Source organism: Cotesia typhae, unplaced genomic scaffold (genome assembly GCF_013202065.1).
Source record: "Cotesia typhae breed Kobodo isofemale line unplaced genomic scaffold, CoteBio_Ctyphae contig_43, whole genome shotgun sequence".
NCBI lineage: Eukaryota > Metazoa > Arthropoda > Insecta > Hymenoptera > Braconidae > Cotesia > Cotesia typhae.
The window spans coordinates 2,431,173-2,449,131 of NW_027423752.1; the positions used below are offsets into that span (position 1 = coordinate 2,431,173).

At 31.2% G+C, this 17,959-nt stretch overlaps 3 protein-coding genes across 4 annotated transcripts; 1 reads left to right on the top strand and 2 right to left on the bottom strand.

Annotated features, from left to right (window-relative positions):
- Positions 1-500: 500 nt before the first annotated feature.
- Positions 501-3,253, bottom strand: LOC141528212 (uncharacterized). Of its 2 annotated transcripts, none has more exons than XR_012479340.1 (2): positions 852-3,253; positions 501-734 (listed from the first exon to the last, which is right to left on the bottom strand). XR_012479340.1 is itself a non-coding variant. In XM_074244144.1 (2 exons), the coding sequence occupies exon 1, from the start codon at positions 1,852-1,854 to the stop codon at positions 1,090-1,092; it is 765 nt and encodes a 254-aa protein (XP_074100245.1). In that variant the 5' UTR covers positions 1,855-3,253; the 3' UTR covers positions 501-734; positions 1,088-1,089. The 2 variants fall into 2 exon arrangements, 1 of the variants encoding a protein (XP_074100245.1); XM_074244144.1 differs by having other exon boundaries at positions 1,088-3,253.
- Positions 3,254-5,920: 2,667 nt separating this feature from the next.
- LOC141528332 (uncharacterized) lies at positions 5,921-7,277 on the top strand. Its single transcript, XM_074244333.1, has 2 exons — positions 5,921-6,422; positions 6,958-7,277. Exons 1-2 carry the CDS (start codon positions 6,137-6,139, stop codon positions 7,146-7,148), a joined length of 477 nt encoding a protein of 158 aa, XP_074100434.1. The 5' UTR covers positions 5,921-6,136; the 3' UTR covers positions 7,149-7,277.
- A 474-nt stretch (positions 7,278-7,751) lies between these two features.
- Positions 7,752-8,525, bottom strand: Osi12 (DUF1676 domain-containing protein Osi12). Its single transcript, XM_074244467.1, has one exon. It carries the CDS (start codon positions 8,523-8,525, stop codon positions 7,752-7,754), a length of 774 nt encoding a protein of 257 aa, XP_074100568.1.
- Between the last annotated feature and the right edge of the window lie 9,434 nt (positions 8,526-17,959).

Here is a 17,959-nt window from a genome sequence, read left to right on the forward strand (position 1 = left end):
TGCTGGCCAAATGGCAAGTAAAAATACAAAATACAATAGAATACAATTTTAAAAAAATATTAATAACAACAATTTTACAGATGTAATAAGCACTCTGATTACAATTTTATAATATAATTATAATTATGTTTTCGACTTCTCTTACAATCTTATGAACATTTATAGACTCTATTCATACATCTAGATTGAATAAATAGTCAAACATTTTATTCTTGAAAGCCTCGAGACTGGACGCATTTACTATATCAGACGGAAGTTCTTGCCACAGACGTATAGCAGTAATTACAAATGTACCTTCATAGGTAGTGGTTACAAAGCTAGGGATTTTATTATTTACATTGTTTTTTTCAGTAGTTAAACAATTTGATCGTCTAATATCCCCATCTTCTATGAACAATTCACGTAGATAATAAGATTTATTTACAGAAAGTAATTATAAAAATAATTAGCTAAGTAATGAATTCTACGGGGTCACATGATCATCACCCTTTAAGGGGCACACCTAGTGTAACGGCCTAAAAAAAACGTGATTTTTGGGAATTTTTATTAAAAAAAATACTTTATCAATTATTTTAAAATTTTAAGAATATATTTATACATGTTTTAAGAATACATAATGAAATTTTTGAAGAAAAAAATTAAATATTTTTTAAGTTATCGTCGATCTCTAACGGCGCGAAAAAAAAAAGGTCCTTCACTGCTGCAGTGATTCCGGCCTTCTCCGTGGATGAAATCTAAAAAAAAAATATCTCGTTAAACTAGATAATATTGTCTGTACAATGACCTACGATAAAAAAAAAAATCAAAAATTGACAATATGGCGGCGTTTTAAAAAAATAGTCGAATTTTACCTAAAATTTTGGTCGTTTGTGGCCTGCGAAAATTCGATTTTTGATCAGATCAAAAAATCGATAGGTCATTGTACGGAGAACTATATATAGAACATGTAAAAAAATTCGATAGTGATCGGATCATTTGTTTTTGAGTAATCACTGCAGCAAATTCGGAAAATGCTGTTTCGAGAAAAACGCGTTTAAAGATAAAATGATCGTTTCCACTGTTATAAGTGGTTTAAAATCATATTTACAGCTAATCTGCTATTCCAGGGCCATATAATACACCTTCCTCTTCTTCGAAAAGGGCTTGTTCAGCTGAAGAAGCTTTTCTTCGAGATGATCGACCTTCTTTTGAAGAAGCCTTTTGGCGATAATCAGCGATTCGTATTCTCGTGTCGTCCTTAAGAGCCGCAAAATCTCTTGCTGCAGGTCCAACTATCACTCCCATTACATTGAATATCTTCAAAATTGACGAATAACCGTCATTAAATATTGCAGTTGCAAAATTATTTGACAATTCAATAGTTTTGAAGCCATTATGAAGATGCTTGGGTGAAAAGTGCCAAAGTAAACCGTTGTAGCTTTCATTGTTGTTTTGAGTATTGTTACCTTTACATCTATCAAGCAATTCATATCGAGATAAGTCTTCATAAATAGGTTTTATAGCTTCTTGTACTTCTGGATCCAGTGGGAGGTAATCGTGTTTAAATGTACTAGTGATTCCTTCAGCTTCCGCGCGGCGATAAGCGCACCAACTTTCAGCGCCTTCTGGACAATTTTTATGATTTGGGTTTTTGTCAGTTGAACAGAAATGATAAAATGTTGCCCAGATTGCTTTATACATTTCATCTACATTATCTTGATTCCTCATAATTGCTAAACCATAATATTTTTGGAGTTTATTTATAAAATTTACAGTTAACTTTTGTGATGTTTTACTTTTTCCTCCTAATTTCTTATTAATGTTCTTTACACTTCGGCAACGTGTTCCCATTCTTTTTTCACATGTAGATAGCATTCCAATTTAGCAACAGGAATATCATAAGGATTCAAATCTATAAGTCCTTTGTGGGTAGCGCTATCACCATCACCAATATAGCGGGTATATTTTACACCATATTTACTAATGGAACGACCAAACATGTCTTTTACACTATCCACTTCCATTTTTGAGGCAGATCCTTTATGATTGGCATCACATTCTTCATCGTGTAATGATAGCCATTCCTCATAATCTTCAGGTTCGCTATCTTTTTTTTTTTCTTCCAAAAACACAACTCTGACAATATGTAGATTTTACGCATGAATCAAGAATTTTCTTGCTGTATTTTCCTGCCAGCGTAACTACTCCAAAACGGGAAGTATGGCCACGTTTTTTCCAGGTACCATCGCCGCTAACAGTCAAATTTGTCTCCGAATTTTCTTTCTTTAATGTAAGCTCTTTTTCTTCATTTATAGCTTGCTGCATACTGAGCTTACAAACAGTTTCGGCTGCAATCTGTAAATTCGTAAAACATCCCGCAAAAGTTTGGTCGTAAAATTTGCATGCTAAATCCATTAATCCACAGAAAAAATTTATCCCATTTATTCCGATGCCCAATAGACGCATCACAGCAACAATACGTTTATTTATTTCAAATGCGTTATTAATCATTGGTCCAGAATTAATATACGAATTGCCACATTCACAAATAATAGCAATTTTGAACCCTAGGCCTCTTGAACTTGCTTGATTGAAAGTAACTTTTTTTTGACAGGTTTTACACACCACTAAATTACTAATTGCACTAAAAACTGATAAAAATTGCAAAATACAATATCCATGAGATGGGTCAATCACAACATTATTGTCATTATTTTGTAATAACTTTTCTGCGGACGTACTGGTATTCGCAGTAGATTGCTCAAATGTAAATCTATTTCCGGTAAACTTGCGTTTTTTCGCAATTGATCGATGCTTAGGAACATTGTGAGTTCCTTTTTTATTTGAATATGAAGATTGATCACTCATTTTCAAGAAAATAGCACGTGTAAAATTATGATGCGCTCGATACAACGATCACAATGAGACTAAATGTGTCCGGCTCCGAAAATAATTTACGTGGCAGTAAACGAAAAATTTCTAGAAATTTGTAGAAATTATTATAATGATATATTTTTGTATACCTGAGAGCCAACAATAGAAACTGGAATCGTGTTATAGGGGCTGGAAGAGACAGTAGACTCTGAACAATACTTCAGGTACGTCTCGCAGCTAATGACACTCTAGCTGCCGAGCGGCTGCTCTTTAAAATGTTATAACTCAAAAACTATTTGATATATCGATTTGAAATTTTAATATGTTATTTTTAAAGGTGTAATCTACCGAAATATGAAAAAAAAAAAAAATCGACTTTTTCGAAATTTCACACTAGGTGTGCCCCTTAAGTTGAAGATGAAGATGAAACGAAATTTTTTCAAATTTCCGCTAAGAAAATCGAAGATTTTCAAAAATCAGGAAGTTATTGGTTTTACCCCGTTTTGCAAAAATCGGTAGTGTGGGATTCTTACCCACTGAAAAAAAATCCTCTTTCCTTTTCCCATAGCTTTTATGAAGATGAATGATTTCAAAATGAAAATAAATTTTTAACATCAAAATTTTCGTCGATTTTCGTATATATTTTCTATTTTACATAACACGAATCAAAATACATTAATAATATATATTTTTCCATGCAAGAAATTCAGGTTTGAAAATACAATATCAACGCATCAGAAATATAATCTTGAAGTTTATGAAAATATTAATATAGATATAATTTCAAATTACACTCCAAATTCTCTAAGATTTGTACATTTGTAGATTGAAATATTTATATTTTCAGATATTGATTTTTTGTATTTTATTAAAATTATAATACATAAAATATATAAAAAATTGACCAAAAGTTAAATAGTTAAAATATATTGTTAACCTAAATTTTTTTTTATGAAGCTAAGTTTTTGGATTACGTTCTTAATCGTACTTATTTGAAATTATCTTATAGAACTACACTTTATTAAATGGTTAATACCATTAATGAGATCGGTGCGTTCAAAATTTTAATGGTGATTGGTGTAATGTCAATAAATAACATAGAGTCTCAGTCTAGTGAGTAATTTTATAGTAAACTTCAGAAACGCTGTTATAAATTTTATAAATTTAATGAGGGAAATAAGTCACGGTCGATTAAAGAACCGGCACAGAGTGAAAATCTATTGTTAGATGAAATTTAAACAATTCTCAAGACATATTAATCATCTTGTGTTAAATAAAAATATAAGTAAATTTATTTTCACTTCATTTATAGTAGTTTATAATAAATATTATTTTCACTTAATAATTTTTTAGAAAACTGATGCACACTTTCATGGCAATAATAAAGATATCATGTTTATCGAACATGATTTTTTTGTTCTTTCCAATAGAAATATTAATAGTTTAGGTAGTTTTTAAATAAAGTTGAAAACAATTAGTGCAATGACAGGATCAAATTCGAATAATTTAATGAAAAATGTGGTGGAAAAAATTTATAGATTCAACAAATTATTCAAAACTTCTCCAAAAAATTTCTTAAAAAATTTACCATCACCAAAAAATATATAAAACTTTGGAAATTCTTAAATTCTTGTGACAATTTTTTTTTAAATGTTCCATGAAAAATAAATAAGTATTATCAGAAACTTATTAATTTAATATGTAATCTATTTTATAATATTTAATTACTTATTCTTTTTTTTTTTATCCGTATAATTTTTCAATAATAATTAATAAAAGATTGAATCGATAGAATAATAAAATTTTTTGTTATTAAATATAAAATGTTAAATATTTAAATGGTTTTGTCTGGTAAGAGGGCGCTGTAAGAAAAATGTTGGTTAGCGATTTTAGCCAACTAACAGATCGCTCCAGTATCCCTACAGTAGTGCTCTTGTAGGAATACACATTACTTCAGTAAGAATCTATGAGTAAGTATCTAATAGATGGCTTTAGTAACAATATTTTTTTTTTCCGTGCATCAAAACTTGAATATGATTTCATATGAAGTTTGATTACATACTGCAGTTAACTTTTGTTAATTTGTAACACTGATTCATTAGATTTCTACAAAATTAACTCCATTTATGTCGTAGTACTTATATTTTACAAGTACTAGTGTCAACCAGACAGTGCAGGTAGTGCAAGGATACTTTCCGCTTGTACTCTGGTAGAGTTTAGGATTGCTGGAGGACGGCTAGTCGTGATAAAAAATTTTTAATAAAAAGAAGTTAACTACTGATGAAATAATCATAAAAGCATCATAATAATCATATTCTATACAAAATTCGAGAATATATTAAAATATTGCTGCAAAAATTTTTTATCAATTTGGCATTATAACTTCTAGCTCGACTTTCTAATATCGAAAAAATTAAACGACCGTGCGCCCTCTGTCGGAAATTCAATCACTACTTACTATAATATAATATAAAAAGTAACCGCGAGTGTTCTCTGATAAAATAAAATTTCATCAAATCGAACAAAAAACATCGAATTATCCTAATCACTTAATATTATTTCTTCAGCAGTGATTCCTCAAAAAATCAATTGTCCTGTATAATCATCTAGCATGACATCTAAAACACAATCTCTAGTACCTTAGGTATCATAATAACCCATTTATCGGTTTATAAGTACAGAGGCGATTATCCCTACCTCAGCCAAAACAATTTTACTACTTTTTATGACATTGTAATAGAATTGTTGTGCTTGTATATTATATTTCTTGGTATCGCAACTACATGCGTAAAAATAATGATAACTTGGATGAATTTTTATTCCATTTCTTGGTGAATTGAGCATAATAACTCGCGGAATACCTATAATAGTATACTTACTTACGACACGCATATTATGTCGAGCTAATTTTTCCACGGACTGCCAATTTTCTTCGCAACTCAACCGTTACATCTTGTTGCCAGTCTTGTTGTCTTGTGGTTCCTCTATATCCTAACTGGGAGTGAAGATCGGATCGGTTAGTTCACTGTTGTACGTTGTCCCGGTCGTTCAAGTTCCAACGATTTGTTAGTCACGATATCATTGCTCCATTTAAATACCGGTAATATTCATCAGCATATTTATTGACGAATATAGTCAGTGCGAATGTCGTTGCTTGGCAGTAAGATCATTGAGTTTATGTTCAAAACAGGATGAAAGATAAAATCATGTAAAACTAATCAATTTTTTATCAATTTGGATCTATTCGAGAGTTAACAGTTTTTTGGATTAATTAGTTGTAAATATGCAGCGATTGATAGTGTATCTAGTCTTGATAGTACTAGTACTTAGTTATGTAATAGATGGATTGAAAATTGATAATCGCAAAAAAGTTGTCAGGAATAATGCAAATAGGATTGCTTTAAGAACGAAGGTTAATTTTACAAGAAATCACATTGTAAGACCTGTATTCAAATTTTCTACGACTATTGCACCAAAGGCTATTTTTAGTACTGTTAAGCGTGGTGAATTGACAGCAACTAACAAATTACCAATTACTGATCTAGAGTTAGCTGATGCTGAAGCAAGAGGTAATTGATCTATTTATTTACTTTTTTTAACGATTAGATTGCATGAGTTGTCTTTGAAATTCGGTGAAATTTTAAGATCAGAAATTTTTTAATAAAGATTAGTGGTTATCTTCAAAATAATTTTTATAATTTTTTTTCTTTATTAATATAACTTTTGGTCAGTTATTTGTATATAATTTGTATAATTGTATATACTGTATAATTATATATAATTGTATAATTGTATATAATTTGTATATACTGTAACAGAAGCACAAATTTTTGACCAATAAATTGATTAATTTTTTTAAGGTTAATCTTATTGCTTCAATCATTATGTTCATTAATACTTTCTTTCATTACATACTTTTAGATAATAAATTTAATGTCTAGTTACATTCACTTTTATTTCAATAGTAATTAAAAAAATTTCAACAAAATCAAACCAATAAAGTTTTATCTGAAAATATCTCACGATGATTAAGTCATTATTAATTTTCAAATTTTTTTTCGCTATACCTACAAAAACAATTACAACAGTAAAATTTTTTTACAGACCGTCCAAAAAAGAAAGGTAAACATAAAATGAATCGCGCAGTAATGGCACTTCTTCTGGCATACAAGTTAAAATTTGCTGCTCTCATTCCGTCAATCATAATGGGCCTATTCTTACTGCTCGGTACCACTGGACTAGCTGGTTTCTTCTTCGCACTGTTCGCCGCCATACTTGGACTAAAAGGCCAATAACCAAATAATAAACCATCAATATAAGTCACATAAGTAACTACATCAATAAAAAAGAAAAAAAAAAGACAAAAATCTAATAAGGGAACAATAAAGAAAAAATAATTCGCTATTGTACAATTTATTAAAGAATCTTACAATAAATAAATAATGGCTGTTAATTATCTTAATAAATAATTACATAAATTAATGAATATAAATATCAATAATATAAAATAATGCAACATAATAAAATATAAAATATAATAAATAAGTCAACTGTTCTGATGAGTAACAGGTGCGCACAAGTATGCCATCGGTCGCGCTTGACACGTAACAATCATTCATACGTGCTACGTACGATATTCCGCTATCAAAAAATAAAAAACAAATTTCATCGCAATTTACGTAGCGTGTCGGCAGCATTAAACATAATGCCACATTTTACATATCCATCATAATTTTCATAATGTAGATTTTCCGTTTGAATGACCGGCATCACATACGCGACCTATCGCTCAAGCACGAAGAGACCGACTGCTTCCCTTCTATAATATGTTAGTCTATTTCCAAAATCCGAATCACTTGACAAAAATCACAAACATAAATCGTAAATTAATTATTCAATTACTGCTGAGGCCTATGCGCTGAATAGGCCAAATTTTGGCCGTAACTGGAGTCAGCTTCGACATTCTGAAGGTCCAAGTTATGGGGGATGTCCTTGATGCTTCGGTCCCATCCGCCGCCACCACCACCACCACCACTTTGCCATCCTCCGTGAGAGTCACCGCCTTGCTTTTGACTGAGAAGCTTTTTCAGTCCAATAATCATCGACAGGACAAGAGCTATCTTGCTGATAATAAGAGCTTTTCCCGCAAGCATGAAGAGGACACCCATTGCAATGGGAATCATTGCAGCCATCTTCATCGCCATGCCCGTCATCATCATGCCCATCATCTTCTTCATCTTTCCTCTGCCTTCTTCCATACTTCTCTTTAGTTCGACGGTATTAGTTTTCGGCAAACTGATCTGTACATTGAATCCATTCATCAGATTCGCCACTCGATCCAGCAAGATTTCGTTCAGCACTTCGTCTCTTGAAGCACCAGATCGCCCCAAATCAGACTCACTGGGGTGTCTGGTCAACGAAGAGTTGTCCTGAGCGACTCTAATCAGTTCGAGGTTTTCTGTGATTGGAAGATGGTCAATCCTGCCCAATCGCTCGAAAAAGGCAATTGCTTTTTTCTTTATGCACGGGGACAGCCCACCATTTCGTTGCTGGCATTCCTCGTAAACACGATACAACGATCGGTACCCGCGTTCGAAGGCCTCATCTGGATTCGCAGATAACGCCAAGGCCAATAATGGCAAAAACACCACACACTTAACAAACAGCTTCATTGCGATTATTGAAAAGGTGAAACAATGAAGCAGCGATTTCGATTAGATTATCACGGAACTCACTGACTAAATGGCAACCTAGTACCTGGACAGCTGGAGAGTTAACTGGCGACGGGTTGAGGATTCGCGGGTAACTTTATACTCTGGTAGATCAGGGCTTGAAGAATTGCGGGATGAGCGGGATGCTCTGGGAGAGGATTATTCCCACAATAAGTGCTATGAATGTATTATTGTGTGAATGTATCATTGTATGGATGTGTGTATGCTGTGGGATGGATGTACCACGAGGATAAAACATAAAGGTTTTGCTAGTGTGCGGTATGAAAGACGATGAAACGAAGACGGGTATGGAGAACGAAACGAGGAGGCAAATCCTGTCGGCGAATCAACAGCTGGGATGGGATTTTTTATCTGTTTAATCACATGAGCGTTTACCGTGCAGTTACAGCAATGGAAGGCTAGTGGTGGAAATCTCTTGTGCTGTAGACTAGCATAGGTATTCAGTGACCTTTGTGACATAAAGACCTACTAGTGTATCTCACATCATATCGGCTGGAGAGAGTTTAATGGGAGATGAACTTCCAGGGCGATAAGGAGGGGGGCTAGGGGGAAAGAGGAAAGAGGAAGAGGAAGATGATAATGATGATGATGATGATGACAATGAATAAAAAACGAGAGACCTTCACGACAGGTAGATACGCTAAGTGAAGATACTCTGTGTTTTACCTTCAATTGAAATGTGAGATTCGAATCTGAAGAGCTGGGGGAAGGGGGACGCCAATCACATTCACTGCCAGAGGTTCTGACACCGTGACCCACGCAATGATCTTTGGGCTACAGAGAATCGGAATCTAGACCACTCGTATACTCATCTGAAGACGATCCTGTGCTGGTAAAGGGGCCAAGGGGTTCAGAGAAGAGGCTACCGATCAACTAGTGTAGGAGGAATTGATTACCGTATTGCTTTTCATTGTTTATGTTTCAGTTATTGTAATTTATGTAATGAAGCGTTGGGTTTGTATGGTAATTAGGGAGGTGTTATTGAGGTTCTAAGAAAAAAAAAATTTTTTTTTTTATAAAGGGAATGATTGATTGGTAAATGGAATCGGGCAAAAACATTTATTCTCATTTATTCACTTGTTCAAAAAAATTGTATTTAATTATGGATTTCGTAAAAAAAATGGGGAAACATAAAACACAAAAAAAAAAACTTGTAAAATTTCAGAAATTTTTTTTATACTCTAAATGTGGATTGCAGATTATATACGAGTTTGTCACATATAAAACTAACGAGGTGAAATATGTAATGAAATTTATCTGAAATAAACAGTCTAGAGGATTTTTTATTTTAATATTTGTTTGAGACAGTTATATGTAAATAAAATATTTAATTATTACAGAGAAATGCTATTAGTAAATCCAGTTTGAGTACTTGAAGATTAAAAACAGCAATTTTATAAAGCTTTCATAATATGTTGCATCGAGGCCGAATTAGATGTTTTTCAAAATAGATGAATACTTTTTATCTCAGCAATAATTCAACTAAAAATAAAAAATAACTGAGGATTCAGGATGAATCCAACTGTAATTTTGAATAGTTATTGAAGAATTCAATTTATAAAAAATTCATAAAAAACCTTTTTTGTAAAATATTTAATTTCTTACTCATACATGTAACATTTTAGCCGGTAAGTTGTTTGTAAGACCAGATTTTCAATGCTAAAGCTTAAAAATATTTTTCTCAATATTTTTCAAGTGGAAAATTTAGATTCGCAACTTTTAAAAATTAATATTTGAAGTCAAAATTTTAACATGCTCTTTAATTCAGCATGCTTTGACAAAACTTTAAAATAATTTTTAAAAAAATTTTGTCAATTTTTTTGAAACTCCCTGATGCATATTGTATTATCGTTATCTTTATTTTTATGATCGCAAAGAATTTAAATATTTTTCCAATAACAATATCGCCAGACTGCTCTTTCACCGTCGTAAAAAGTGATACTTATTTTACGATAATCAATTGAGCCTAACAACAGTAATTATTGTAATAAAAATAACCAAGAATTTATCATAAATGTTAAATTAATGACATTCTTATTAGTTACGATTATTATTATTTTTATAAGAAGGATGACTGGTTACTATGTGTTCGTGGTCATTTGTAAGAACGGTACTTTGACGAGCGTTTTAACACTATCAATTTTTTCCGTACCTCCTACCTCCTATCACTAGCGTATAATAATATGGTACGCAGCATTCTTGCCAAAGAATTTCTATTACCGAAGAGAAAACTCAATTAATTATTTATGTAATGAATTTGCACATGATACTGTTAATTTCTCCCGAATAATTCCAAAAACGATTACAATTACTCATCAGCTCATTACTTATTACATTGTTAATTACTTCACTTGTAATCTATAACTACTTGTAAATGGCGTTATTGTATCGAATTGAGAGCGAAGCGGTGCGTAGTGATGAGAATCAGGGGATCTACTAAGTATAGCCTACATAGTAACAGCGAAGGAGAACCAGGAAAAGTTATACTTATATCAAATATAAATATACAGAGACCGTGAGATCTTGCAAATACTCTTACCTGATCCAGAGTTCACTATTGTGAGCATCTCTTGTATAATGTAAACACCAAGTGCGAATGTGCATGTAATGCAATATTGCATTAATGAGTTAGCATGTAAAGTGTATTTTTTTAAATACAATTTTTTAAGAAGTTTGGTAAAATTCTAGAAGAATTTTCTTTTTTTTTTTTTTTTTTTTTTTTTAAATGAAGAAAAGCATTTTTATAAAATTTCACAAAATTTTTAATTTTTAATAATTTTTAATAAACTGAACCGATCTCTCATATCTTCACTCATAGTTTTTAAAAATTGACAATTAATTTTTTTTTTTTTTTTTTTTTTTTTTTCATTGAGACTTAACAGCCAGGGAGTAATGAGAAGGCTACTTGATTCATCAATATAAAAATATGATGTTAAAGTAAACTTTTGTAAGATTGTATACAAAATTAATTATTTTTTAATTTTTAGCTAGCATACTTTGCGCGCGTGTAAACTTGCTTATGATATATTTCATGTAACTTCAACCAATCACGTTACGAATAGTTTGTTTCACATATATTTAAATATTTCTCATTCAAATTGTAGTTGTGGATTTAAGCTAATAATTTTCTTAAGAGTTAATTTTTACTCTCATATATACACAGAAGAAAGAAAATTAGGAAAATTACAGTTTCAAATGTAATTATTACAGATTTTATAAGAATTATATCGTAGAATGTAATATTTACATTAAAAACTCTGAATATTAAATTAAAAAATTGAATTTAGAAAAATGTTATTTCAAACTGTAATGTTTCTAGTTTCGATTACGACGGGACCGATTTTACATTTTATGCTGTAATTTTTTGAGTTTTCCTTTTTCCGTGTGGCCTTATACGGCTACATATGGCCAGGTATGAAAATTGATCGTATTAGAAAATTTTTTTCGAGTTTCATTGAAATTATCATCAAATGTCAGAAATTTTGTTTCTATAAAATATTATATATTATTATAAAATTATTAAAAAGTACTCTAATACTCCAAAATATTTTTCAAAAATTTTTGTAAGACTCAAAATCTTCATAAAAATTAAAATATTTTACTTTTAAGAGCTCTTCAAATAATCATTTTTTGCTCATTAAACGATTAATCGAAACAAAAAATAATGAAAATGTTCGATTTTTTTTTTATGTCATTGTATCCCCTTGTCTCACAAAGTAACGTGCATCTGTTGAAATACATCTTCAATTAAACGCATGTCTATTATAATTAGTATAATCCAATTATTTTGTGGAAAAGCACCCCGAGCTCTGCTCACCTACTTCCTCTAGCGCTTATTCTGTGCCGGATACGATGAAACCAAAACATAGTTTGACATTGATGTTAACACCACTATAATATAACAATAAATGCAAGTGCTAGAGTATGAGTGTGCTACATCCGGAAAGTGCGAATTATAGGATCTTTGAAACAATCAAATCTTACTGAAGGCTCAGCTGATTTTCTCACAAATTAAATGTAATTTTTAGGGACCTCATTTATTATTTTATTTTTTCTTTATACACTTATTTTAATCACCGTTTCGCTACTTTCGAAGCTCCATTGTGAGTCTGGTTTTCGCTAATTGTCAGCAATTACTATATACTGTGATATACCATAGCTTCTGTAGTACAGAAATCGAATGTTGTAATTATTGTAGCTAATTTTTTGTCTGCTTATTAAAATTAATGTTTAGTATGACCTAAAAATGCGAAAAAATTAATCCGTTTTTTGGTTTCACGGACTATTTAACTATCTTACTTCTGTTTGTGGTTCATGCAATCATTAATTTCATTTCAATAAATAAAAAAAAAATTTTTTTCAACCCATCTGTGCTATTTAATTTTAATCGTAATCTAAAATATCAAGTAGAATGTAATGAGTTGAATTTTCGTGTTAATTACAATTAGTTAACTTCATACTTAACATAGCATTGATGCGCTCTTATCTGATTAAGACAACAAAGTATGGTCATCTCACATGTGTTACATTCCGAACATTCACACATGTGAACATCAATTTTATACACGTAAAGAGGAAGTAAATAACAAAGCAAGTAGCCATTTCAAGTGTAGTTTAATATTTAATCTTAAAGACCCGTAAAAAAAATTTTTGATACGGCCTGGTATCAAAATTAACTGTATTAAGTTGTACATGCACATAAAAAAAAAAAAAAGGTTTTTTTTTCACCGAAAAAAATACCAAAGTTTTTTTACACACAAATAAGTATATTGATTTTTAAATAAAAGGTTTAGAAAATCCAATAAATGAGCATGCCCTAAGCGCTCATGTCATACACAAATTATTTAGATTAAATATTTACATTGCAATACAATTTGTTTACTTTTTTATAAAGACCTCCAGACTTTTAGGTAAATTTCATAAAATCTATCCATTGCATTGGCTCTTGTGTCAAAATTCACACAGAATTTCGTGATTAAATGATTCAGTCGAGTAAGGCTTAAAAATGACATTAGTTTGGAAGTTTATATACATATACATATTTATGTAATATAACTCACAGCTCGTGGACACGATAACTCCCACAATTCTTAATGAATCTTCATGAAACTCAGTAGACTTGTTCTATAGATGATTAGCTTGGATGAGTTCAAATTGAGCTGAATCTGTCAAATAGTTTAGAAATGGCAGCCATTTGAAATTTTCAAAAATCTAAAAAATCACTGTATTTTAACATTTTAATTTCATTTAATCGATGGAAATTTTTTTTAAAGTTTTCAGAATATCTCAATACCATTATAATACATTATATCTGATAAATAAATTTTATATAAGCAAAGAAAGAAAGCAAATAAGAAAGCAAGTAGTCATTTAAAGTGTGATTTAAGATTTAACGGAGTTCATTCAATTGTTTTTGTGCAGCATCATCGCCGATCATTGAGCAATAAATAACAGATGAAATGTAATATAATATAATGACATTTGAAGAAAACTTATAAACTGTGAAACTAGTGGTAAATGATAAAACTAGATACTCAATCGTCCCGGTGGCATACAAACGGCCGAAGAAAATATTCTATGGCACAAGATGATACTTTTTAGACCCCGTTATCCACTTTCAACGCGTCCAATGTCAATCTCCAGTTCTACCGTATATGTGGGAGGATTCGTACAGTATAAATATATAAGACTGTACTTCATATTGAGGAAACTTGTTGTATTGTAGACAACGAAAAGTTACATTGCACATAAATGTTTAATTGTGACTTTTCATTGAGTAGAAAATTCAAATTTTGAGATTTTACAATTTTTGTTTTCATATTGACTTTTCTAATATATTTTTCTAAAGTAAGGAAAAATATAGTGTCATTTTATATAATTTGTTTTTTCATATTGCGTACCTTAAGCGTAAGTGCTATGGTATACTCTGTTATTGCCTAAAAATCAAGTTCCCAACATTTTGCTACATTGAATCGTACCTGCACTGACAGAAAGATTTAGTTCTATTTAATAAGATTTAGTAACAAACCTTTCATTACCAAATATTTAGTGATAGTTACTAAATCAATTATGAAAACTTATTTATTTCCACCAAATAAATATTTAGAAGCATTTGACAAACTTTTTATTGCTACTCAATAAATCGTTTATTGGTATTGAAGAAATGATAAACGTAGGAGAATTTCTAATAGATTCTGAGTTTAACGCATTGTAACCGAAAATTGACAATTTTTCAGGTGAGGGTACCGGTCGTAAAGTATTCCAGTCGACTTAATTTTTGAGATTACATACATTTTTTAAAACTTTACCTCAAGAATCGCTCTCTAACCATAGATTACACAAATTCTTATGCTAACAGTGTGGGAATTACTAATAGATTCTTAGTTTATCGCGTTGGAACCGAAAATTGACAATTTTTTTGGTGAGGCTAAATTATTATCGACTAAAATCGCTTGACTTTGAATGTAATTTTAACAAAACTATTTTGTTATGATAAAAAATTATTTAAAAAACAATTAAACTGAAATTGCATGACTTTATTGTGACAATGCTGCTTAACTTCAGTGATCCCCGTATTCCTTGAGCTGTTTGGCCTATTTTTTTTTTTTTTTTCAAATAAAGTTTATTTGCATTTTCAATATACAAATTTCTTATAAAATATGTTTGGCCGCAAAAGTAACTTAGAAACTAGCCATAGAATTATTTTTAATATAATATTTGGTTAGTAGTCTCTTTAGGTGGGCTGCTCGCAACTATTTTAGTAACTATTTATTAAAAAAAATTATAATTAATTTGTCACGGGGCTCCGTCATTACCCGTTGAAGGTCCTCACCCTTTAAATTTATATGAAAAATTTAGCCAAGTTAACTACTAAGTCTCAAATCTTGACTGGAATTAAAAATAGACTTAACCCGATTATTCAGGCAGTTTGAATTCGAGTAAATTTTAATTAATCTAAAATTTTGGGTTGAATAAAACGCTGCTGTGATATTAATAGTTAAGCAACCAGAATTTGATTAAATTATTTATCAAAGTCAAGTTAGGGACCGGGAAATTTAATTCCCAGGAAGTTATGTTGTAAAAAGTATTTTGGATTTTAAAACGATTGTAAATTAGAGTCAAGTGTGTAATTGGATAAAATTATTTTATTGGAAATTGTGTGCGTGTGTGTAGAAAGTTATTTTACATTATATACTCCTCGTTCACGGGCTGTCGAGGAGGTTAGATTTAGCAGGTTGTCGACTAGTGTCATGATATCCTCCTCTATCCTAGTCGACTTCAGGTTCCTTAGTTCCGTAGAGAGGGTCCGGGCGACAGCGAAAGGACTAAGGACGGTATGAACCTTGGGCAGGGGTCTGGGCGACCACCCAGGGTCATATCTAGAGTCATAGAGCCTGAGGGTCCTGTGGACAGCGCGACTCAGGTAGAAACTGCGGTATAGACGCTCCTTATGAGGGTACCATCAGGAATAGGGAACTTTGATAGAAACTGTGATATAGACGCTCCATATGAGGGTATCGTTAGGAATAAGTAACTTTTATATGTATGAGAGTGTGTGTGAGGATTAAAATAAGATTTAATTGTTATAAGATTGTCGAAATAAATTTATAATTATCGTTAATTTTAATTGTTGTTATTTATGTCAATCTTTTATAATTTCTCTCGACCCTGTGATATCTCTCTTGCTTGGACCGGTTCTGGAAACCGTGATAAAAATTCCAGTGGCGCCCTTAACTTTTAAACTTAAATAAAGGGGTGACCAAGGGACGGAATCAACCCGTTACAAATTGTTGTATTGTATAACTTTAATATAAAGTTAAATTATTTACTAACATTGGTGATTGATTTCTTATGTTTTAAGTGATGTAAAAAAATAAAAAAACATTTCTTCTTATGTCTCTTAAAATGGAACTTTACAAACTAATTGGGTATTTGCATGATTTTGATATTCATAAACTTTTGATATTTTTACATTCTATATCATTTTTAAAAATTTTTTAAAATATGTGTTTGAAGCCTCTATCAGCCAGTATAGCAGCGCCTGGTTTTAAACAATCCAAATATCCAGATTGAGAAACTATTTCAGCATCCGATGTTCTACCACCGAATCCAGATGAAATAAAATTAACTATGCCATCAGGTGTACAAGAAATTAAATATTCGACCGTATTGCATTTTTTGTATTCAGACCAGGTTAATGATTGTTTAACAGGATCTGTTGACTTTTCAATTTCAATTTCTAAACAATCAATGATTGATTCTACTGCTGCATAACGGCTTCGGAAACTTATTGGCAACTGAAGTTTAATTCTTGCTGATGAAGGCCATATAATAAAGTCTTTTAGATATTCTGCCATGACTGGCAAAGTCTTAGTAAAGATACGACTTATATTAGAAGTGGACATTCCAAAATCATCAGCTAAAATCGCAAAACTCTCATTCAATCTTATTTTTTTTAACGTAATAAATATATCAATGTCACTTAAATTAGCCATACGTAAAATATCGATAATATCCATGCAATCACTTGGAATCCCGATGTATTTACGAGGTGACAGCCGAATTCTTTCAAATGTTTGCTTTAAATTACGCTTCTGAAATTCTTCTTGTTGAAATGCATTTTTCCACTCATTTTCTGTACTTCCATTTGATGTTAAAAAATTATCTGATGAAGTAGGGAATGAACTAGCCGTTGTGTTAGAAGATAAATTCGTAGTATTAGGTGAAGGATTCAATAATTGATCATTATTAGCTGGTTGAGAAATAAAATTATGCGCATTTATATCATCAACCAACTGCTCAATTGGAGATGATGAACGATCTTTAGTCACAGGTTTACATTGAACTTTTACACTTCTGTATGAACTTCTTATTTTTACTTGGACACCAACATGGAGTTTTTGACCTCCAGTGGCAGGGGGATCGTCACAAACATTGGATTTATTCTTTTGAAAATCTTCTGGTGTATTGAAATTTGATAGGTCAGAATGTAAATCGTCCATTATACCTCCTAAGTTTTGATCCAGCCGTAACTTGGCAATATTTAGATCCATTGCTTCAGTACCTACTTTATCAATTTTCATTGAAGGAGCTTGAGGATTCTCTCTACTTCCATCACCCATGCTTAATGATTTTGATTGCTCAATAAATTTATGAGGTATCTACAGATTCGGTAGAATCTGGCGCCAAGTTCCGTTCAAAAATTCCGTTGTAAACGGAGCGCCAGACTACCGAATGTGTTTACCGTAAGCAGAACGATATTTTTAGGTTGTAAAATTTTATTAATTCTACAGAACTTTTTTTTCTCCAATATTACTCTATAATTATACATTATATGTTATATTATCAATATTAATTGATAATGGTCATTGAAA